The following is a 15,183-nucleotide window of genomic DNA, read 5'->3' as shown; positions in this document are numbered from 1 at the left end:
TTATGATACAATGCAGTGTATTTCTTTCATTACAATACAATTGCACATTTATTATACATAGAATAAGGTATGTTGTGTGTAGTTTTAAGGCTTATTTAGTTGAAGAGTATATTTTATGGAAACCCGGGAACGGATTATTCCCATTTTAATGGTTTCCTATGGGAAATTTATTTTTGAGATACACACTTTTCGCCTTACACACTTTATCTGGGAACCAATTAAGTTCGTAAGTTGAGGTCTCACTGTATATATATATATATATATATATACAGTAAAGTCTGGTTATATCGATATTCTCGGGAGTCGGAAAAATTATCGATATAACCGGACAATCGATATATCCGATCCTGCAGCATGTAAATTTTCTCCTTGCGTTCATACAAATAGTATCGTAATAAGCAGTACTATCGATATAACAAGACTTTACTGCATATATATATATATATATATATATATATATATATATATATCCCGACTGTCCAGACGTGGCGGTGCCGGAATCTGCTATGATTGGTCCCTGCTCTCAGGTTGGGGGGAGCAGAGGACTACTCCCTGCAGCTCCACTGATTACTTCTATTGTCCTGACTGATTACTTCTATTGTCCTGCCTGAGTATGAGGTCTACGACTGGCCTGACTGCCCCATTTGCTCTGGTATCACCTCATCAGCATAACTAGGCCTATGTTGCCTAAGCAGTCTCTTGTACTAAGGATCCAAATTGAAACTCACCCCACCATGGCGGTTTAGTGAAGGATTTTGCTGTTTTATGAAAATAGCTTTAGTAATAGTTTAGTAATATTTTATAATCAATCAGTCAGCTTCTGAAACCGCTTATTCCCCACAAGTGTCGGCGGCAGAGGGTGCTAGAGCCTATCCCAGCTGTCGTCGGGCAGTAGGCCAGAGACACCCTGAATCAGTTGCCAGCCAATCGCAGAGCACACAGAAATGAACAATCATTTGCAGTTACACTCACACTTGGGGTCAATTTGGATTGTTCAACCAGCCTGCTATGCATGTTTTTAGAATATGGGAGGAAACCAGGGGACCCACAGAAAACACACACGGGCCCGGGAGAACATGCAAATTCCAGACAAGGCCAGAGCGGGCATTGTTCCCAACACCTCTGCACTGTGTGGTTGACGTGCTAAGCACCCGACAACTGGTTGTTAAAAAAAGCTGTCGCATCATCTGTTGGAAATCTTTTTCGTGTGTGTGCAACATGATACCTTTTGGCTGGCAGCGGTACGTTGACTGAGAGAGTAAACCTCTTGACAGGCATGCTGCAGCGCACTAGATAAATCCACACCTCTCTGGAGCTGGCAGAAGAGGAGGGAGGCAGCATGAAGCATTGAGGCCACTGTTGAGGCAGGGGAATCTAGAGGAATGAAAGCAATACTGAGTAGATTGTCAGAGTACTAATGACATGAGGAAATTGTGCTGCTGCTGCTGCGTACCCCAGATGGCAGATTTGATGCTTTTGTGTGTTTCTATCAACAAATTACACAAGCAGTCTCCAGTCGCTCCTGCAGTGTGGAGCAATGTTTTCAAATCCAGTGTGTCCCAGGAGATTCCGTCACTTTCCCCAGGGACATAAATTTCCACCCCTCTGTTTCTCATGGCCCTGGACAGCTCTCCGTGCATAGGGTCCATTGTCAGGAACAACCTGTTTTATTCAAAACAATGGTACAGTGATACCTTGGCTTACGAACTTAATTGGTTCCCAGACAGTGTTGGTGAAAAGTGTGTATCCCAAGAATTAATTTCCCATACGAAACCATTAAAATGAGAATAATCCGGTCCCAGGTCCCCATAAAACATAATTTTCTACTTTCTAATTTTCTAAGCTTTAAAACTACACAAAATATACCTTATTTTATGTATAATAAATGTTCTATGGTATTGTAATTAAAGAAATAAACTGTTCTGTATAATAATAACGTTGTTTTATTTACCTTTGTGATGGTTGTTGATGGCTTGATGGAATGGAGTGGCCGGTGTCCTCAGGATTAAACACTTAATGAGGAACGTAGAGTTCTTCTTTCACCGTCTTGAGGAATGATCCCTTGTAGGTGCTTTCTCTGTGATAATTTTATCTATCCTCGTCAATTGTGTTCTGTTTAATTGGGTTGATATCTTTCTTGCATCCAGTTCACAGATGGCTTGTGCGGGTTGTTTGTGGAGCCTGATTGATGGGATATTTTAACCTTGCAGTCTGCACTGCCTATCAAAGTTGAAACTCTCTCACTGTCATCTGCCTGTCTCTTTAATGTTTAAACCAACCCCCCCTTACTGCTGCGTTCTCTACCAATCGTGACTTTAACCAAAGACTGGGGGTGGGGAATAGAGGAGAAAAAAAAGTTTGTATGCCAAGGCAAAATTCGTATGCCAAGGTAAAATTTTCATAAATGTAACATTCGTAAACCGAAAAGTTCATTCGCCAAGGGGTTCGTAAACAGAGGTATTACTGTATTTTAAAGAACATGAAATGTTATCGGCGGCTAATACAAGTCAGTTAACAACTTCAATACCTGAAGTTTGGGTGTGGTGATATTATTGGGATTTTGCCATCTATAACTCCACGTTCATGAATGGTGAGAGATCCACAAGCTTCCAGGAGACCATTCAGGCGATCCAGCACAGAGGCGCTAAACACATTGTACATCATCAGTTCAAACGGTTCAATATCCCAGAGTGCATAGTGATCGCTTTCAACATCAGTAATGGTGGAAAAACCGGTACCAGTTGCCCAGTGCACAATAAAATATTATTTAAAATTGGAAAATTAAGAGCCAAGGTCCCCACTGAAACTGATGGAGTTTCAGTGGGGACCAGGGCTCTTAAAGGACAACCGACACCATTAATTTTGTTTCCTAACTGACATCAGAAAAACGTTTTATCGCATCTAAAATACCCAAAACACACAGGCTGATATTTTTATTCAAATGAAAAACACCAATTAAAAATGACTTCAAGTGTCCAAAAACGACTTCAAAATGAAACCGTAAATGGCTGGTTTCAGAAGATCCCGCCCCCTTGTTCGTGACGTCACGCCAAGACGACTTGCCTTGCTCAAGAATCAAAACAATGGCTTCAGATTCAGAGAAGATGCTTTGTTGTTACTGATCCAGTAATGAATATGATTGAAAGATTTCTGAAGAGGAAAGCATAAACGTTTGCAATCAATTAAAGGAGTCCTCCCATATCAATTCGAGCCATCAATGGCATCTGGACTGAAATGTAGTATCCCAGAAAATGCAAAAGATGGCGACCATGCTCCGTTGGAAATGGGCTAATTTGTCTGTTGAGAATTTGTGTCAGCGAATATCAAATAGTAGTCTTGGTGCAACACACAATTCACCATCGCGTCATTCATGTGTTTTCTTTCTAATTTCACCATCAACACGGATCAACACGTAGTTTTCAGACCAAACAAAGTATTGTATATAGTATGTATTGTGTGTCGCTTTCTCGGTCAGGGGCGTTGCAAACGTGACGTCACGTGAGGATCGTCATCAACAGCGCGAGTCTTAAAACGTAAAATATAGCTATATGCAGTGAAATCTTTGTAAAATACGCTCAGTAGAAGTCATTTGAAGTGATTTTACAAATTATGGAAACAACTTGTCCGCGGGCGTCGGTTGTCCTTTAATTTTCCAATTTGAATGATTAAATTAGATTCTAAACTGTTTGATCTGGGAAAGGATATTCTCAACTTGTGCAGGACATAATGAAATCTCAAGAGAAGGGGCGCCGACTTCGATCTCTCCACACCAATCTACAGTATTTTTTTCTCTACATTATAAGACACACCTAAAAGCATGATATTTTCTCAAACGCTGACAATGTTTATGAACATGCACCTGTGCCCCATGTTATAGCCTCTCCTTTGTCAGGAGGTATAGAGCTCATAAATCATTGTGTAGCTGATTGGAAAGAAGAACGAAATAAAGGAAGAAGGATGGATGGATCAGATGGTTGAAATAAACAAATTAACACACATTTCTCATTCAATCTTATTCTTATTTGACATATACTTGTGCATTCCCGATCCAAACATTTGTTGTCAAGGTTCATCCATTTTGTGTGTGCATGCGCATTAATCTTCTGCCTTTGCAGTGCTATGGAAACAAAAGTTGTTTGAAATATGTACTACAAAAATATTGTCACAATTTTCTACCTGCAGAAGTTCGCGTTGTCCATTAGCAACCAGTCACCTGCCTGCATAGCTTGGATTAGCATTCCGTCTAACCATTCAAATCCCCCATTGGGCCATCCATTGTCAATCTGTGACATATGTTCCTTCAGTAGCATGAAGTCCTGTTGCAGCTTTGACATGTCTAGGAAGTTCAGACAAGAGAGCATGTTATAAATTTATAGTACATGCATCAGTGTTTGAAATAAAGTCTGCCCGGAGGCCCGGGGCGTACAACGTATACGTTGGCCGTACAACTTTCAAAACGTCTCGGCCCGGGTAGCCGACAACTTCCTCAAGAAAAAAAAAAGATTTTTTCCAAATCAAACGTTTGTTTTACTCAATAAAGCGAAAGCTACAAACAAATTGCTATAAGCCATGTGGACTCCTCTTTCTCCACGTGGCTTTTAGCAGATAATGTCACACAAACATTGCATTGTGCAGCATGACGACAAACGACAACTGGAGCAAAATCTTCAGAAAGGGATATTTACCATAAATTAAGCAAGGGAGCATTTGTGGTAGGTACATCCTTAATTAAAAAAATATTTATACTTCGCAACAATGGTTTTTTTTTTGTGATTAGTCATCTTATTGTGTTTCAAGTTGTGAAAAATGGGGCAGGCAACTTTTCAGGGTTGTCTGCCCTGGTGTCCGCCAACTTTTTGTCATGAGTTTCAGACACTGACATTACCTGTGAACACTTTGAGCTTTGTGTTCAGTTTTTGCAAAAGGAGGACGATGACTTCCAGTTTGTTAACAGCCTCAGAACTCAATGTTGTTGTTGAGCTTTCGGGCTTCTCTTTCCTCAGCCAGTGGTAAAATATGCCCCATGTGTGCAGCAGAAACTCTGTGTCTTGAAGGCATACCTCCAGCGACATCAAGCCACGCCTTGCTACGAGCGCAACTAAGTAAGAGACGCTTTCAAGAAGATGTTGCCATGGACGCATAATATCCACCTAAGGAACGTAAAACAAGGCTGTCATCTAAGAATTTTGGACAGTGATAGTGAACTACAACATGAATCGACAGAGTTACCTGTTCGAACCCTCCCAGCAACTCTGTCGTGTCCATGGCACTGTTCATAGGCATGACTCTGAGGCGCTTTCCTGTCAAGAGAGCAAGTAGCCTTACCAGGCTTGTTTTCCCACTGCTCGTTGGCCCAACCAGTATGGCCATCCAGTTCATTTCAACACATTTCATTAAGGATTCAAGTGGCGCAAGGGCTTGATGTGTGATGGAGAGTGGCGGATCAAAGCCCACAGGGGCTCCACCACTGCGCTGAAGGAGAGAAAAGCCCATCTAACAGGGATATTGAAGAAAAATGAAATTAATGATTTTATATCGTTCTGGGTGCAGGGGAATGCTTTAAAGGACAACCGACGCCTGCGGACAAGTTGTGTCCATAATTTGTAAAATCACTTTAAATGACTTCTACTGAGCGTATCTTACAAAGATTCCACATTATATAGCTATATTTTACGTTATAAGACTCGCACTGAATATTCAGGGAGTCTTGTTTTCGAGTTGGTGACGATTCCTGACGTGTCCTGACCGAGAAAGCGACACACAGTGCATTTTGGGTAGTTTGTTTGGTCTGAAAATTCGTGTTGATCCGTGTTGATGGCGAAATTAGAAGGAAAAAAACAAATAACGCGATGGTGAATTGTTGTGTGTTGCACTACTATTTGATACTAGTTGACACAAATTCCCAGCAGACAAAACAGCCCATTTCCAACGGAGCTTGGGCGCCATCTTGTGTATTTGCTGGGCGCTACATTGGAATCCAGAAGCCTCAAAATGATACGGAAGGACTTCTTTAATCGATTGCAAACATTTATGCTTTCCTCTTTAGAACTATTTGAATCATTCTGATTCTGATTATATTCATAACTGGATGAGTAACAAGAAACCATCTTCTCCGAATCTGAAGCCATTGTTTTGATTCTCGAGCAAGGCAAGACGTCCTGGCGTGATGTCACGAACAAGGGGGCGGGACCTTCTGAAACTCGCCATCTCCGAGGTAATTTTGAAGTAGTTTTGGGACACCTCAACTCATTTTTATTGGCGTTTTATATTTGAATAAAAATATCAGTCGGCGTGTTTTGGGTATTTTAGATGCTATAAAACGTTTTTGTGATGTCAGTTAGGAAACAAAAAAATGGTGTCGGTTGTCCTTTAACATTTGGATCTACCTGAAAGCTGAGTGGTGTGATATGAAAATGTCTGGAACCTGTGTAAGGTTCACATTCTTCACCAAATACCTTCCTGAACACAGCCAGCACCTGTGTCGTGGAAGATGAACTATTTAACACCATGTTCTTTACAAATGAGAATTGTTGTGTTGAAAAATCATCAACAGAAGAGCTTGAGATAAGATGGTTTACCTGTGCCTTGTCGGCTTCTGTTCTCATCTTGTCTGCATACACGAGAGCCACATGTTGACCAGGGTTGAAAAATCCCGGCGACTGGTCGGCCAGCATTAGCTGACACCAGCGAAATATGTCACGCAGGTTGAACTCCCAGGGGCTTCCTTTTTGACCCCAGCGCCGTTCAATATTCACCTCCTGGAAAAGCTGTAGAGGCACAAAGTGTCTCACTTCATGAGATATCATAATTGCAATTTGGCTAAACACGACACACATTCTGCAGTTAAAGGACAACCGATGCCTCCGGACAAATTGTGTCCATAATTTGTAAAATCACTTTAAATGACTTCTACTGAGTGTATTTTACAAAGATTCCACAGCACGTAGCTTTTACGTTTTAAGACTCGCGCTGAATATTCAGGAAGTCTTGTTTTCGACAGACAAATCAGACCATTGTCAACTGAGTTCGGGTTGTGAATTTTCTGGAACGCTCCCTTGGAGTACAGACGCCTCAAAATGATCCGGAAGGACTTCTTTAATCGATTGCAAACATTCATGCTTTCCTCTTCAGAACTATTTGAATCATATTCATAACTGGATAAGTAACAAGAAAGCATCTTCTCCGAATCTGAAGATGTCAGTTAGGAAACACCAAAAATGCCGTCGGTTGTCCTTTAAACAATAATAAAAACATACACAGTCACTGAACTCCACCATGTGAGAAATGATTTGCTTATCAATGGCTGGAAAAATGGAATTTCCTATGAACTCCATGTCTTTGCTGGTGAGGTGGTCCACAAACACCTAGAAAAACAAAAAATAATTAAGGTTACGATTGCAATTGACAAAGATGAGACTAAATTATAAATCTAAGATGACTCATCTTGATTTGGATCTAAGCAATACTAATTGTGGAAAAAGTTTCTTCAGCCGTCATCTGTACTTCGTTGAAGGTGTTGGACGTTTCACTCCTCAACCAAAGAGCTTCGTCAGAGAACTAAAGTTGTGCTGGTTTTATATATACAGTAAAGTCTCGTTATATCGATATCGGATATATCGATAGTCCCGGTTATATCGATACTATTTCTATGCACGCACGGAGAAAATTACATGCAAACAGGGTCGGATATATCGATAGTCCCGGTTATATCGATATTTTTTCGGACTCCCTTGAATATCGACATAACGAGACTTTACTGTATATATATATATATATATATATATATATATATATATATATATATATATATATATATATACATACACACACATGTGCGTGTGTGTGTGTGTGTGTGTGTGTGTGTGTATACATATGAGGAGCGAAACATCCAACACCTTCAAAGAAGTACAGATGACTGCTGAAGTAGTCATTTCATCGATAGACCACTCCTGTACGATTGAGAGCCTACACAAACGGAAATACTAATTGTGTAACTGCTTTGTTGCCACTAATGGCTGTATGATGCATAGCATTTCCATATTCGTAGATAACTCTTCAGAAGAGTAACATTCCATAAAAACGTCTGTGTAAGCTCTCAGTCGTACAGGAGTGGTCCATTGATGAAAAGGTTTCTTCAGCCGTCATCTGTACTTCTTTGAAGGTGTCGGACGTTTCTCTTCTGATCCAACTTGTAAATTGCAAACACCTAGCATCCATCTAACCCTGTTTTGTGCATCTGTGCCCAAGGACATTTGCTTTTGTCGGCTTCTAACATTCCTTTGAAAATATCCAAGGCAAGCATCAGCATTGTGAGCGACCACCGAACTGATGAACACTTCCTGGGTGATTCACCTTCACGTAAAACTATTGGAACTCCTTATGGCTGGAGAGAGAAATGACGAGGACACTGCATAGACTGCATATTTATGTATCTACACATCAAGATACATTGGGTTGAGGTCCCACTTAGCCAATGGGATGACATGATGATGCTCAGCAACAGCCAATGTCAGAGCAACTATAAAAGTTGCTTCGTGAACTCTAACTTGCAGCATGGAAAAACAGCGGGGCGGTGTCCCATCGTTTTTGCACTGCGGACTGCTTCCAAAAAGTTGGCTGTTTTCAAATGTTTATGGTGTTATATGGGCGGTGTGTATATTAGCATTCACTTGTGTCACGCTTTCCCACCTACAAGTCACTCAAAGCGCTTCACACTAACTTGTCATACACCTACTGATAATGCGATGTTTTGCTCAATGGCACTTTGACGTGGTCGCGGTTGCGAGGAAACGAACCTTGGGTTAGGAGAACGTGTACAGTACTGAGCGATATCAACCCTCCACGAGAAAAAATATGAAGGTCAGGGCTGGAATGGCCAATAAATGGCAATTTGACTGGCATTTTGTTTAATGCAGGTGCATTTGAATGAACCTGTACGTGTTTGCTCCAACATGCATGTGTATGTAATCGCATAGGTCAGCCTGTGACGCCAATAGCAATGTTCACATTGGTTTGAATGACAATCGGCAATTCTCCTAAACTGGGAGGTGATTGTCCACCATACTTATGCACAGTCATTGTTCCACAAAAAACAACAAATAAAACATGACCAGAACACAAGCAGGATCAAGTCCAAGTGTAAAGCAAGCCTTTGCTGAGCTTAAGGTACTGTACTTACTTTCCTTTTCCATTTCTGAGTTTATAGTCATGAACTGATTTGCATTTGCTGGTTAATTTGCATACTGATATTGATAGGCCATTCATTCAAACCATATACAGGTAACATCCGAGTTACGACCGGGTTCCGTTCTGACAAAACGGTCATAAATCGAAAAGCATTCAAAATGGCTGACGCAAGGATCATGTGATCATCACAAACGACATGCTGGCATCTCCTATACGACAGGATAGTATACGATGGTTTCTATTGAATACTATTATATCCCAAAACTTTGACAGTTCATGTATAAATCTTATAACTTTTAGTGTCATTTTAATCATTTTATATTTCGGATTATCGATCTTTATTACTGTGTCGGCGCACACGCTTTCTGCTGACCCAAATACGCACGGCTTCCCACGCCATCTCCCAAAAAATAAAAAAATGCGCTCCTGCTAACGGAGAAGCCAGAAGAGGTCACCTGTCCCAAAGAAGCAGCAGCACCGACAGTGAGCCTGACGCGGCGTTTGCGTCGCGGCGATCCCACCCGCTCTGCCTCGGTGTCGGCGGACACCCCTCCCCCCGATTGCTGTGCGAGTGAGATTCTGTCATGCTGGAGAAAATTTACTTTGGGTTTGTTCCTGCCTGTACCATCAATATGGTGAGAAAGAGATGCATTTCGGGATATGAAACCATCACTTTCAGACAGCACAACGAGAACGACAGCTATATTTCTTGCTTGTTTTGGTTTGAAGACAATGTCTTTAATAAACAATGACTGAGATGTTGATGTAAAGTCATGAAAAGTCAATCTGTCAGCAATGCTTTACACTGTAAAGCATAACTGTAAAGTTTACAGTGTCCATGGGTCAAAAGCACTCCAAAAATGAATTGGGAGGAGAAAAAATTATTGTCAGTCCAGCCCTAATGGTGGCCTACCCAGCAACTGTTACGACGGGAAACATTTGCAGTAATTTACTATTTCTGCAAAAAAGAAAATTGGGGGTTATGGGAGTCGGTTATTTTTTTTACCCTCTCAATACAGTCAAATGCTTTTTTCATATATGAAGGCCAGCCCAGTCCCTACATCACAACAAGTGCGGGGGTCTAGCCAGTTACATCGTGAACACAGGATTGGAAATTGGAAATCAAAGCAAAAACATGAGTAACGTTTTTAACTGCTTCCCACCTGTGTGAACCTGTTAAGGAAGGATTTGGGAAGCCCTTTACGGCCACCACCTTGAGTGTATGGGTTTTGACAACCAAAGATTTTTGTCTTCTCTTGCTGAACGCGGAAGGTCATGCCCAGCTCAGGGATGAAGATTTCTGCCCGGTGGTCAAAGCAGGCATTCAGTCCTTCCAACACTGACTGGGATGCCAGATTCAGCTGTTCATATTAAAAGAGAATTTATTTGATGTATACTACACATGCACACACATATACAAAATATGCTGGGTACTATGTAGCAATAATAAATGTATTGTTGGTCGGTTGTACCTCATCGAGGAGAACCCAGTCCCCTGCCTTCAAAGCAGCCAGAAGTGGACCATCGCGCCACGCAAACTCTCCTCCCAACCCTCCTTCTACAGGTAGGTCAGTCCCAAACAAATCTGTGACATCCTACCAGGAAAATATACATTATCGGTTTTATTTACGGATCATTTCAGAACATAATAGACACATACGGGGAATGTAAAGAAATACTCAGCTGTTTGCTCTGACAAGTTTATTCTAACCAGATGGTTCCCTGAAGCTTTTGCCAGCGCAGATACAAGGCTGGTCTTCCCCACACCAGGCGATCCTTCCAGCAGAACAGGCCTTTGAAGTTTCAAAGCCCGCAAAACCCTCATGGCATTCATTGCAGTAGTGCCTGCTTCAATGGTGTAATCCGATAGTTGATTGCCCTGAGCCAGAGGACCTGCATGGACATGCAGTGTCTCAATTTGGAAAAAGCCGGACTCAAGTATCGTTCAATATGTTAATTTAGGGGAATTACTAATGTTATTCGCACAAATACAGCCCTGTTGTTCCAACGTCAAGGCTTCAATCTTAAACCAAGGTGATTTTCAGAGCAACTTAACTTTGGAACAACCTGCCCTTGGGTCTGAGACGTGTGCTATCAATTACACGTTTTAAACAACCTTTTTAAAGGACAACTGACGCCTCCGGACAGGTTGTGTCCATAATTTACAAAACGTTTTTCTGATGTCAGTTAGGAAACAAAAAATGGCGTCGGTTGTCCTTTAAAGTCCAGAAAATACAACAAATGGAAGCTGGGCTATCGCAAACAACACAGTCACTTGAATTATGTTGGAATCGTACAAAGACTCTCGGAAAAAGGGATTGATACAATATTTCGGGAGAGCGAAAACGTTAAAAAAATAAAATAAAAAATAAATAAAATAAAAACAATTCCGACCCTGAGCAAGTTCTAACTGACTATATTTTACTTGCCATTGAAATGAATTTGCCAAATATTGCATTGAGGTTGATTTGATTTCTATTCAATGTTAGAATATTGTATTAATTTCCAATGTTTAAAATACATGTATATTACCAACATAACACTTGTTAAAATAAGCTATTCTGACATTTTCAGTCGTGTTTTCAATGGAAGAAATATGCCATGGCTCGAAACAGATTGTCAAACAATGCTTCAGACTATACAGTAACCGACCAATACATAATGTGGCATACAAGACGGACAGACTAATGAACCATACCTAAGGGAATGTAGAAAGGATTGATGCCAAAGAAGTCTTTGCTCCAATGAGGTTCTCGCAGAAGACTGCTGTCATAGATTCTGAGTGTTTCAAGTGTATGCTGATCCAGTTCAGTCATTTTGCTCAATCGCTTGTGCAAGAAGTTCATGCACATCTTCCGAGCCATGATTGTATTGTTGGAACTGGACACAGTGGTTCCTTCAAACAGAAATAGAAAACATTGGCATTTTTACAAACATTTCCAATTCGGTAAAACACTGAGAAGACGACAATTTTCCCACCTGAACCAATTCCATCAATATAAACGAGACACGCAGCGTGGATAAGAGCTTCAAAGGTGTCCTGTTTAAGGTCAAATGCTGCACCACCTTCCTCGTCATGCCGTTTACAAACAGCATTTAGGTAGTTAACCAATGAAAGAATGTCTCTGACACTGATGACACAATGACGGCCAAAATCTTGAAGGCTTAACCACTCAGAGAAATCCAAGACCACATCTGCAATCGCACCACCTACGTGGGACAATATTAAATGAAAAACTAATAGAAACATTAACAAAAAAGTATTATCTGTTGAGCACGGTCCATTAAAAAGAACTAAAGTGGGTGTCTGATAGAGATTAGACAGAATAAGAAGTTATATTTAAAAGTTTCATGCTGTTATAAACTTAGTCAACATGTGTGACTCGATTGAAGCAACCTGGGGTCAATCAGGTCAACAGACAGGGCGAGTTAAACTGTCAGCTTCATCTCGGAGATCTGGCCTTGCACAGAATTTAGGACTTGAGATACTCCTTTATCACTAAAGTTATTTACGACTTGAACATCCTGCACAAGAAGAGCTCATTAGGAAAAGACAATGTTTTAGTGCTTACAGCTGTTGGGCCTCAGAACATTCCAGGGGCGTGGTATTCTAATCAAGACAACTGTTTTACTAATGCATCGCTTAAATTTGCGTATATACTCTCAATAAATAGCTTGGCAAGTTGTGTACATAATTTGTAAAATCACTTCAAATGACTTCTACTGAGAGTATTTGACAAAGATTCCACGGCATATAGCTATATTTTACGTTTTAAGACTCGCACTGAATCGTCAGGAAGTCATGTTTTCGAGTTGATGAGATGCCTGACGTGACATCACGTCTGGAACGCCCCTGACTGAGAAAGCGACGCACAATGCATTTTTGGGCATTTTGTTTGGTCTGAAAACTTCGTGTTGATCTCTGTTGATGGCGAAATTAGAAAGAAAAAACAAATAACACTGTGAATCGTTGTGTGTTGCACCAAGACTACTATTTGATACAAGTTGACACAAATTCCCAGCAGACAAATCAGCCTATTTCCAACGGAGCTTGGACACAATCTTGTGCATTTTCTGGGATGCTACATTGGAGTCCGGATGGCTGGAATTGATACGCATTTCTTTAATCGATTGCAAACATTTATGCTTTCCTCTTCAGAACTATTTTAATCATATTCATAACTGGATGAGTAACAAGAAAGCATCTTCTCCAAATCTTAAGCCATTGTTTTCATTCTAGAGCAGGGGTGTCAAAGTCATTTTTTGCCGCGGGCCACATTGTAGTTATGGTTTCCTCTCGAGGGCCGTTATGAATTTGGGGAACCCATTAGAATGTTTAAATCCCTTCAAATATTACATATAGAGCACACAGCAAATTAATGAATAACTCATTTTCAAATCTGAAGTCAAGAATAATGACTATTATTGTGGTTGACATCCAAAAATATGAAATTTTGGCTCAGATTTTAGCAATCATTATGGAATTTAACAAGTTTGATTTGCTTTCGCGCGCCGAAAAAAATGATGTGGCGGGCCGGATTTGGCCCGCGGGCCTTGACTTTGACACCTGTGTTCTAGAGCAAGGCAAGACATCCTGGCGTCACGAACAAGGGGGCGGGACCTTCTGAAACAAACTTTCTAAGGTCATTTTGAAGTCGTTTTAAGTCATTTTTATTGGTGTTTTGCATTTGACTAAAAATATCCGCCGGGTATTTTAGATGCTATAAAACGTTTTTCTAATGTCAGTTAGGTGTCGGTTGCCCTTTAAAAAATCAACAACAGCACTTTAATGCACCATGAATAAAATAGATAATAGTATTCAATGTCTTACTTTTTTGTGGGGCATGCATTAAAATTTGTGAATATACCATTCTTTTCTAAAATCGAAATCTGAAGAAATTTGCCGATTTCCGATTTTTATCATGAAAATAATGCAGCAATTTTAATGGAGTGTGTTACTCTGGAAACTGCAATACATTTCATTACACACAGGACACTGAACTGGGAAAAAGTTGAAATATTTTCAAATGATCAGTATAAAAGAGTTTCTAAGCTATTTTACCATCTACTGAGAGCCGAGAACATAGGTTGTGTTGGATTATCTGATGAAGGTCACTACGGTCATTGCTTTGTGGACACCAGATCTCTGTGAAGCGGTTTCTCAGAGCAGGAGAAAGCTGTCCAAGTAGAAAGACAGAAAATAATAATTTAACACAATATGCAGTAGGTCTCAAAATTGAATTAAATAAAGGCATGTGATCAAGATTAAATTAATTAACCCTCCCCCCCCCCCCCTCCCACACACACACACACACACACACACACACACACACGCACGCACGCACGCACGCACGCCTGCCCTGAGAGAGGGAGACACACGCAGACACACACACACACACACACACGCGCACACACAGACACACACACACACACACTTGAGCAGTTTTTACCTCCTTCTTTCCAAAGTCTCCTCCTGGGTTCATCGTGGCAACCAAACGGAAATCCTCAGCAGCTTTGATCAGCTCCACATCGGTGTCATCACAACTGCCCTTTTCTGCCAGGATAAGTGACTTCTCCGTCTCTAAAACACTGACAATAAAAAGAAACACTTTTGAGATTTTGGGATATGTTATCGTATGAAAAATAGAGGTAAAACTTTATCATTCCATGTTCAAGTGAAAGACAAAACTTTTCTGATCCTTTTTTGAAGCTTTCCTTTATTCTAGTCTTGTTATCCCATGAGGCACTAAGGGCCAAATTTAAAATCATATACAGTGATACCTTGGCTTACGAACTTAATTGGTTCCCAAACAGGGTGTGTAAGGTGAAAAGTGTGTATCCCATAGGAAACCATTAAAATGAGAATAATCCGTTCCCCATAAAACATAATTTGCTACTTTTTAATTTTCTAAGCCTTAAAACGACACAAAATATACCTTGTTTTATGTGTAATAATGTGCTACGGTATTATAATTAAAGAAATAAACTGTACTGTAT

General features: G+C 40.5%; 1 protein-coding gene across 1 annotated transcript in view; it reads right to left on the bottom strand.

The window, feature by feature from the left end:
- mdn1 (midasin AAA ATPase 1) overlaps window positions 1-15,183 on the bottom strand; it is a 252,083-nt gene that overhangs the window by 159,499 nt on the left and 77,401 nt on the right. The window contains exons 32-47 of the mRNA XM_089022040.1: window positions 14,637-14,775; window positions 14,249-14,363; window positions 12,166-12,396; window positions 11,885-12,082; window positions 10,871-11,079; window positions 10,659-10,781; window positions 10,350-10,547; window positions 7,257-7,364; window positions 6,579-6,767; window positions 6,387-6,476; window positions 5,230-5,493; window positions 4,886-5,150; window positions 4,177-4,336; window positions 2,528-2,644; window positions 1,454-1,662; window positions 1,226-1,374 (exon numbers count right to left, since the gene is read on the bottom strand). Coding sequence (XP_088878166.1) covers window positions 1,226-1,374; window positions 1,454-1,662; window positions 2,528-2,644; window positions 4,177-4,336; window positions 4,886-5,150; window positions 5,230-5,493; window positions 6,387-6,476; window positions 6,579-6,767; window positions 7,257-7,364; window positions 10,350-10,547; window positions 10,659-10,781; window positions 10,871-11,079; window positions 11,885-12,082; window positions 12,166-12,396; window positions 14,249-14,363; window positions 14,637-14,775 — 2,764 coding nt within the window. The remainder of the gene's footprint in view (window positions 1-1,225; window positions 1,375-1,453; window positions 1,663-2,527; window positions 2,645-4,176; window positions 4,337-4,885; window positions 5,151-5,229; window positions 5,494-6,386; window positions 6,477-6,578; window positions 6,768-7,256; window positions 7,365-10,349; window positions 10,548-10,658; window positions 10,782-10,870; window positions 11,080-11,884; window positions 12,083-12,165; window positions 12,397-14,248; window positions 14,364-14,636; window positions 14,776-15,183) is intronic.

Source organism: Hippocampus bargibanti, linkage group LG19, assembly GCF_051943395.1.
Source record: "Hippocampus bargibanti isolate YZ-2025 linkage group LG19, ASM5194339v1, whole genome shotgun sequence".
In the NCBI taxonomy this organism is placed as follows: Eukaryota; Metazoa; Chordata; class Actinopteri; order Syngnathiformes; family Syngnathidae; genus Hippocampus; species Hippocampus bargibanti.
This window is presented reverse-complemented; position numbering and strand designations above follow the sequence as displayed.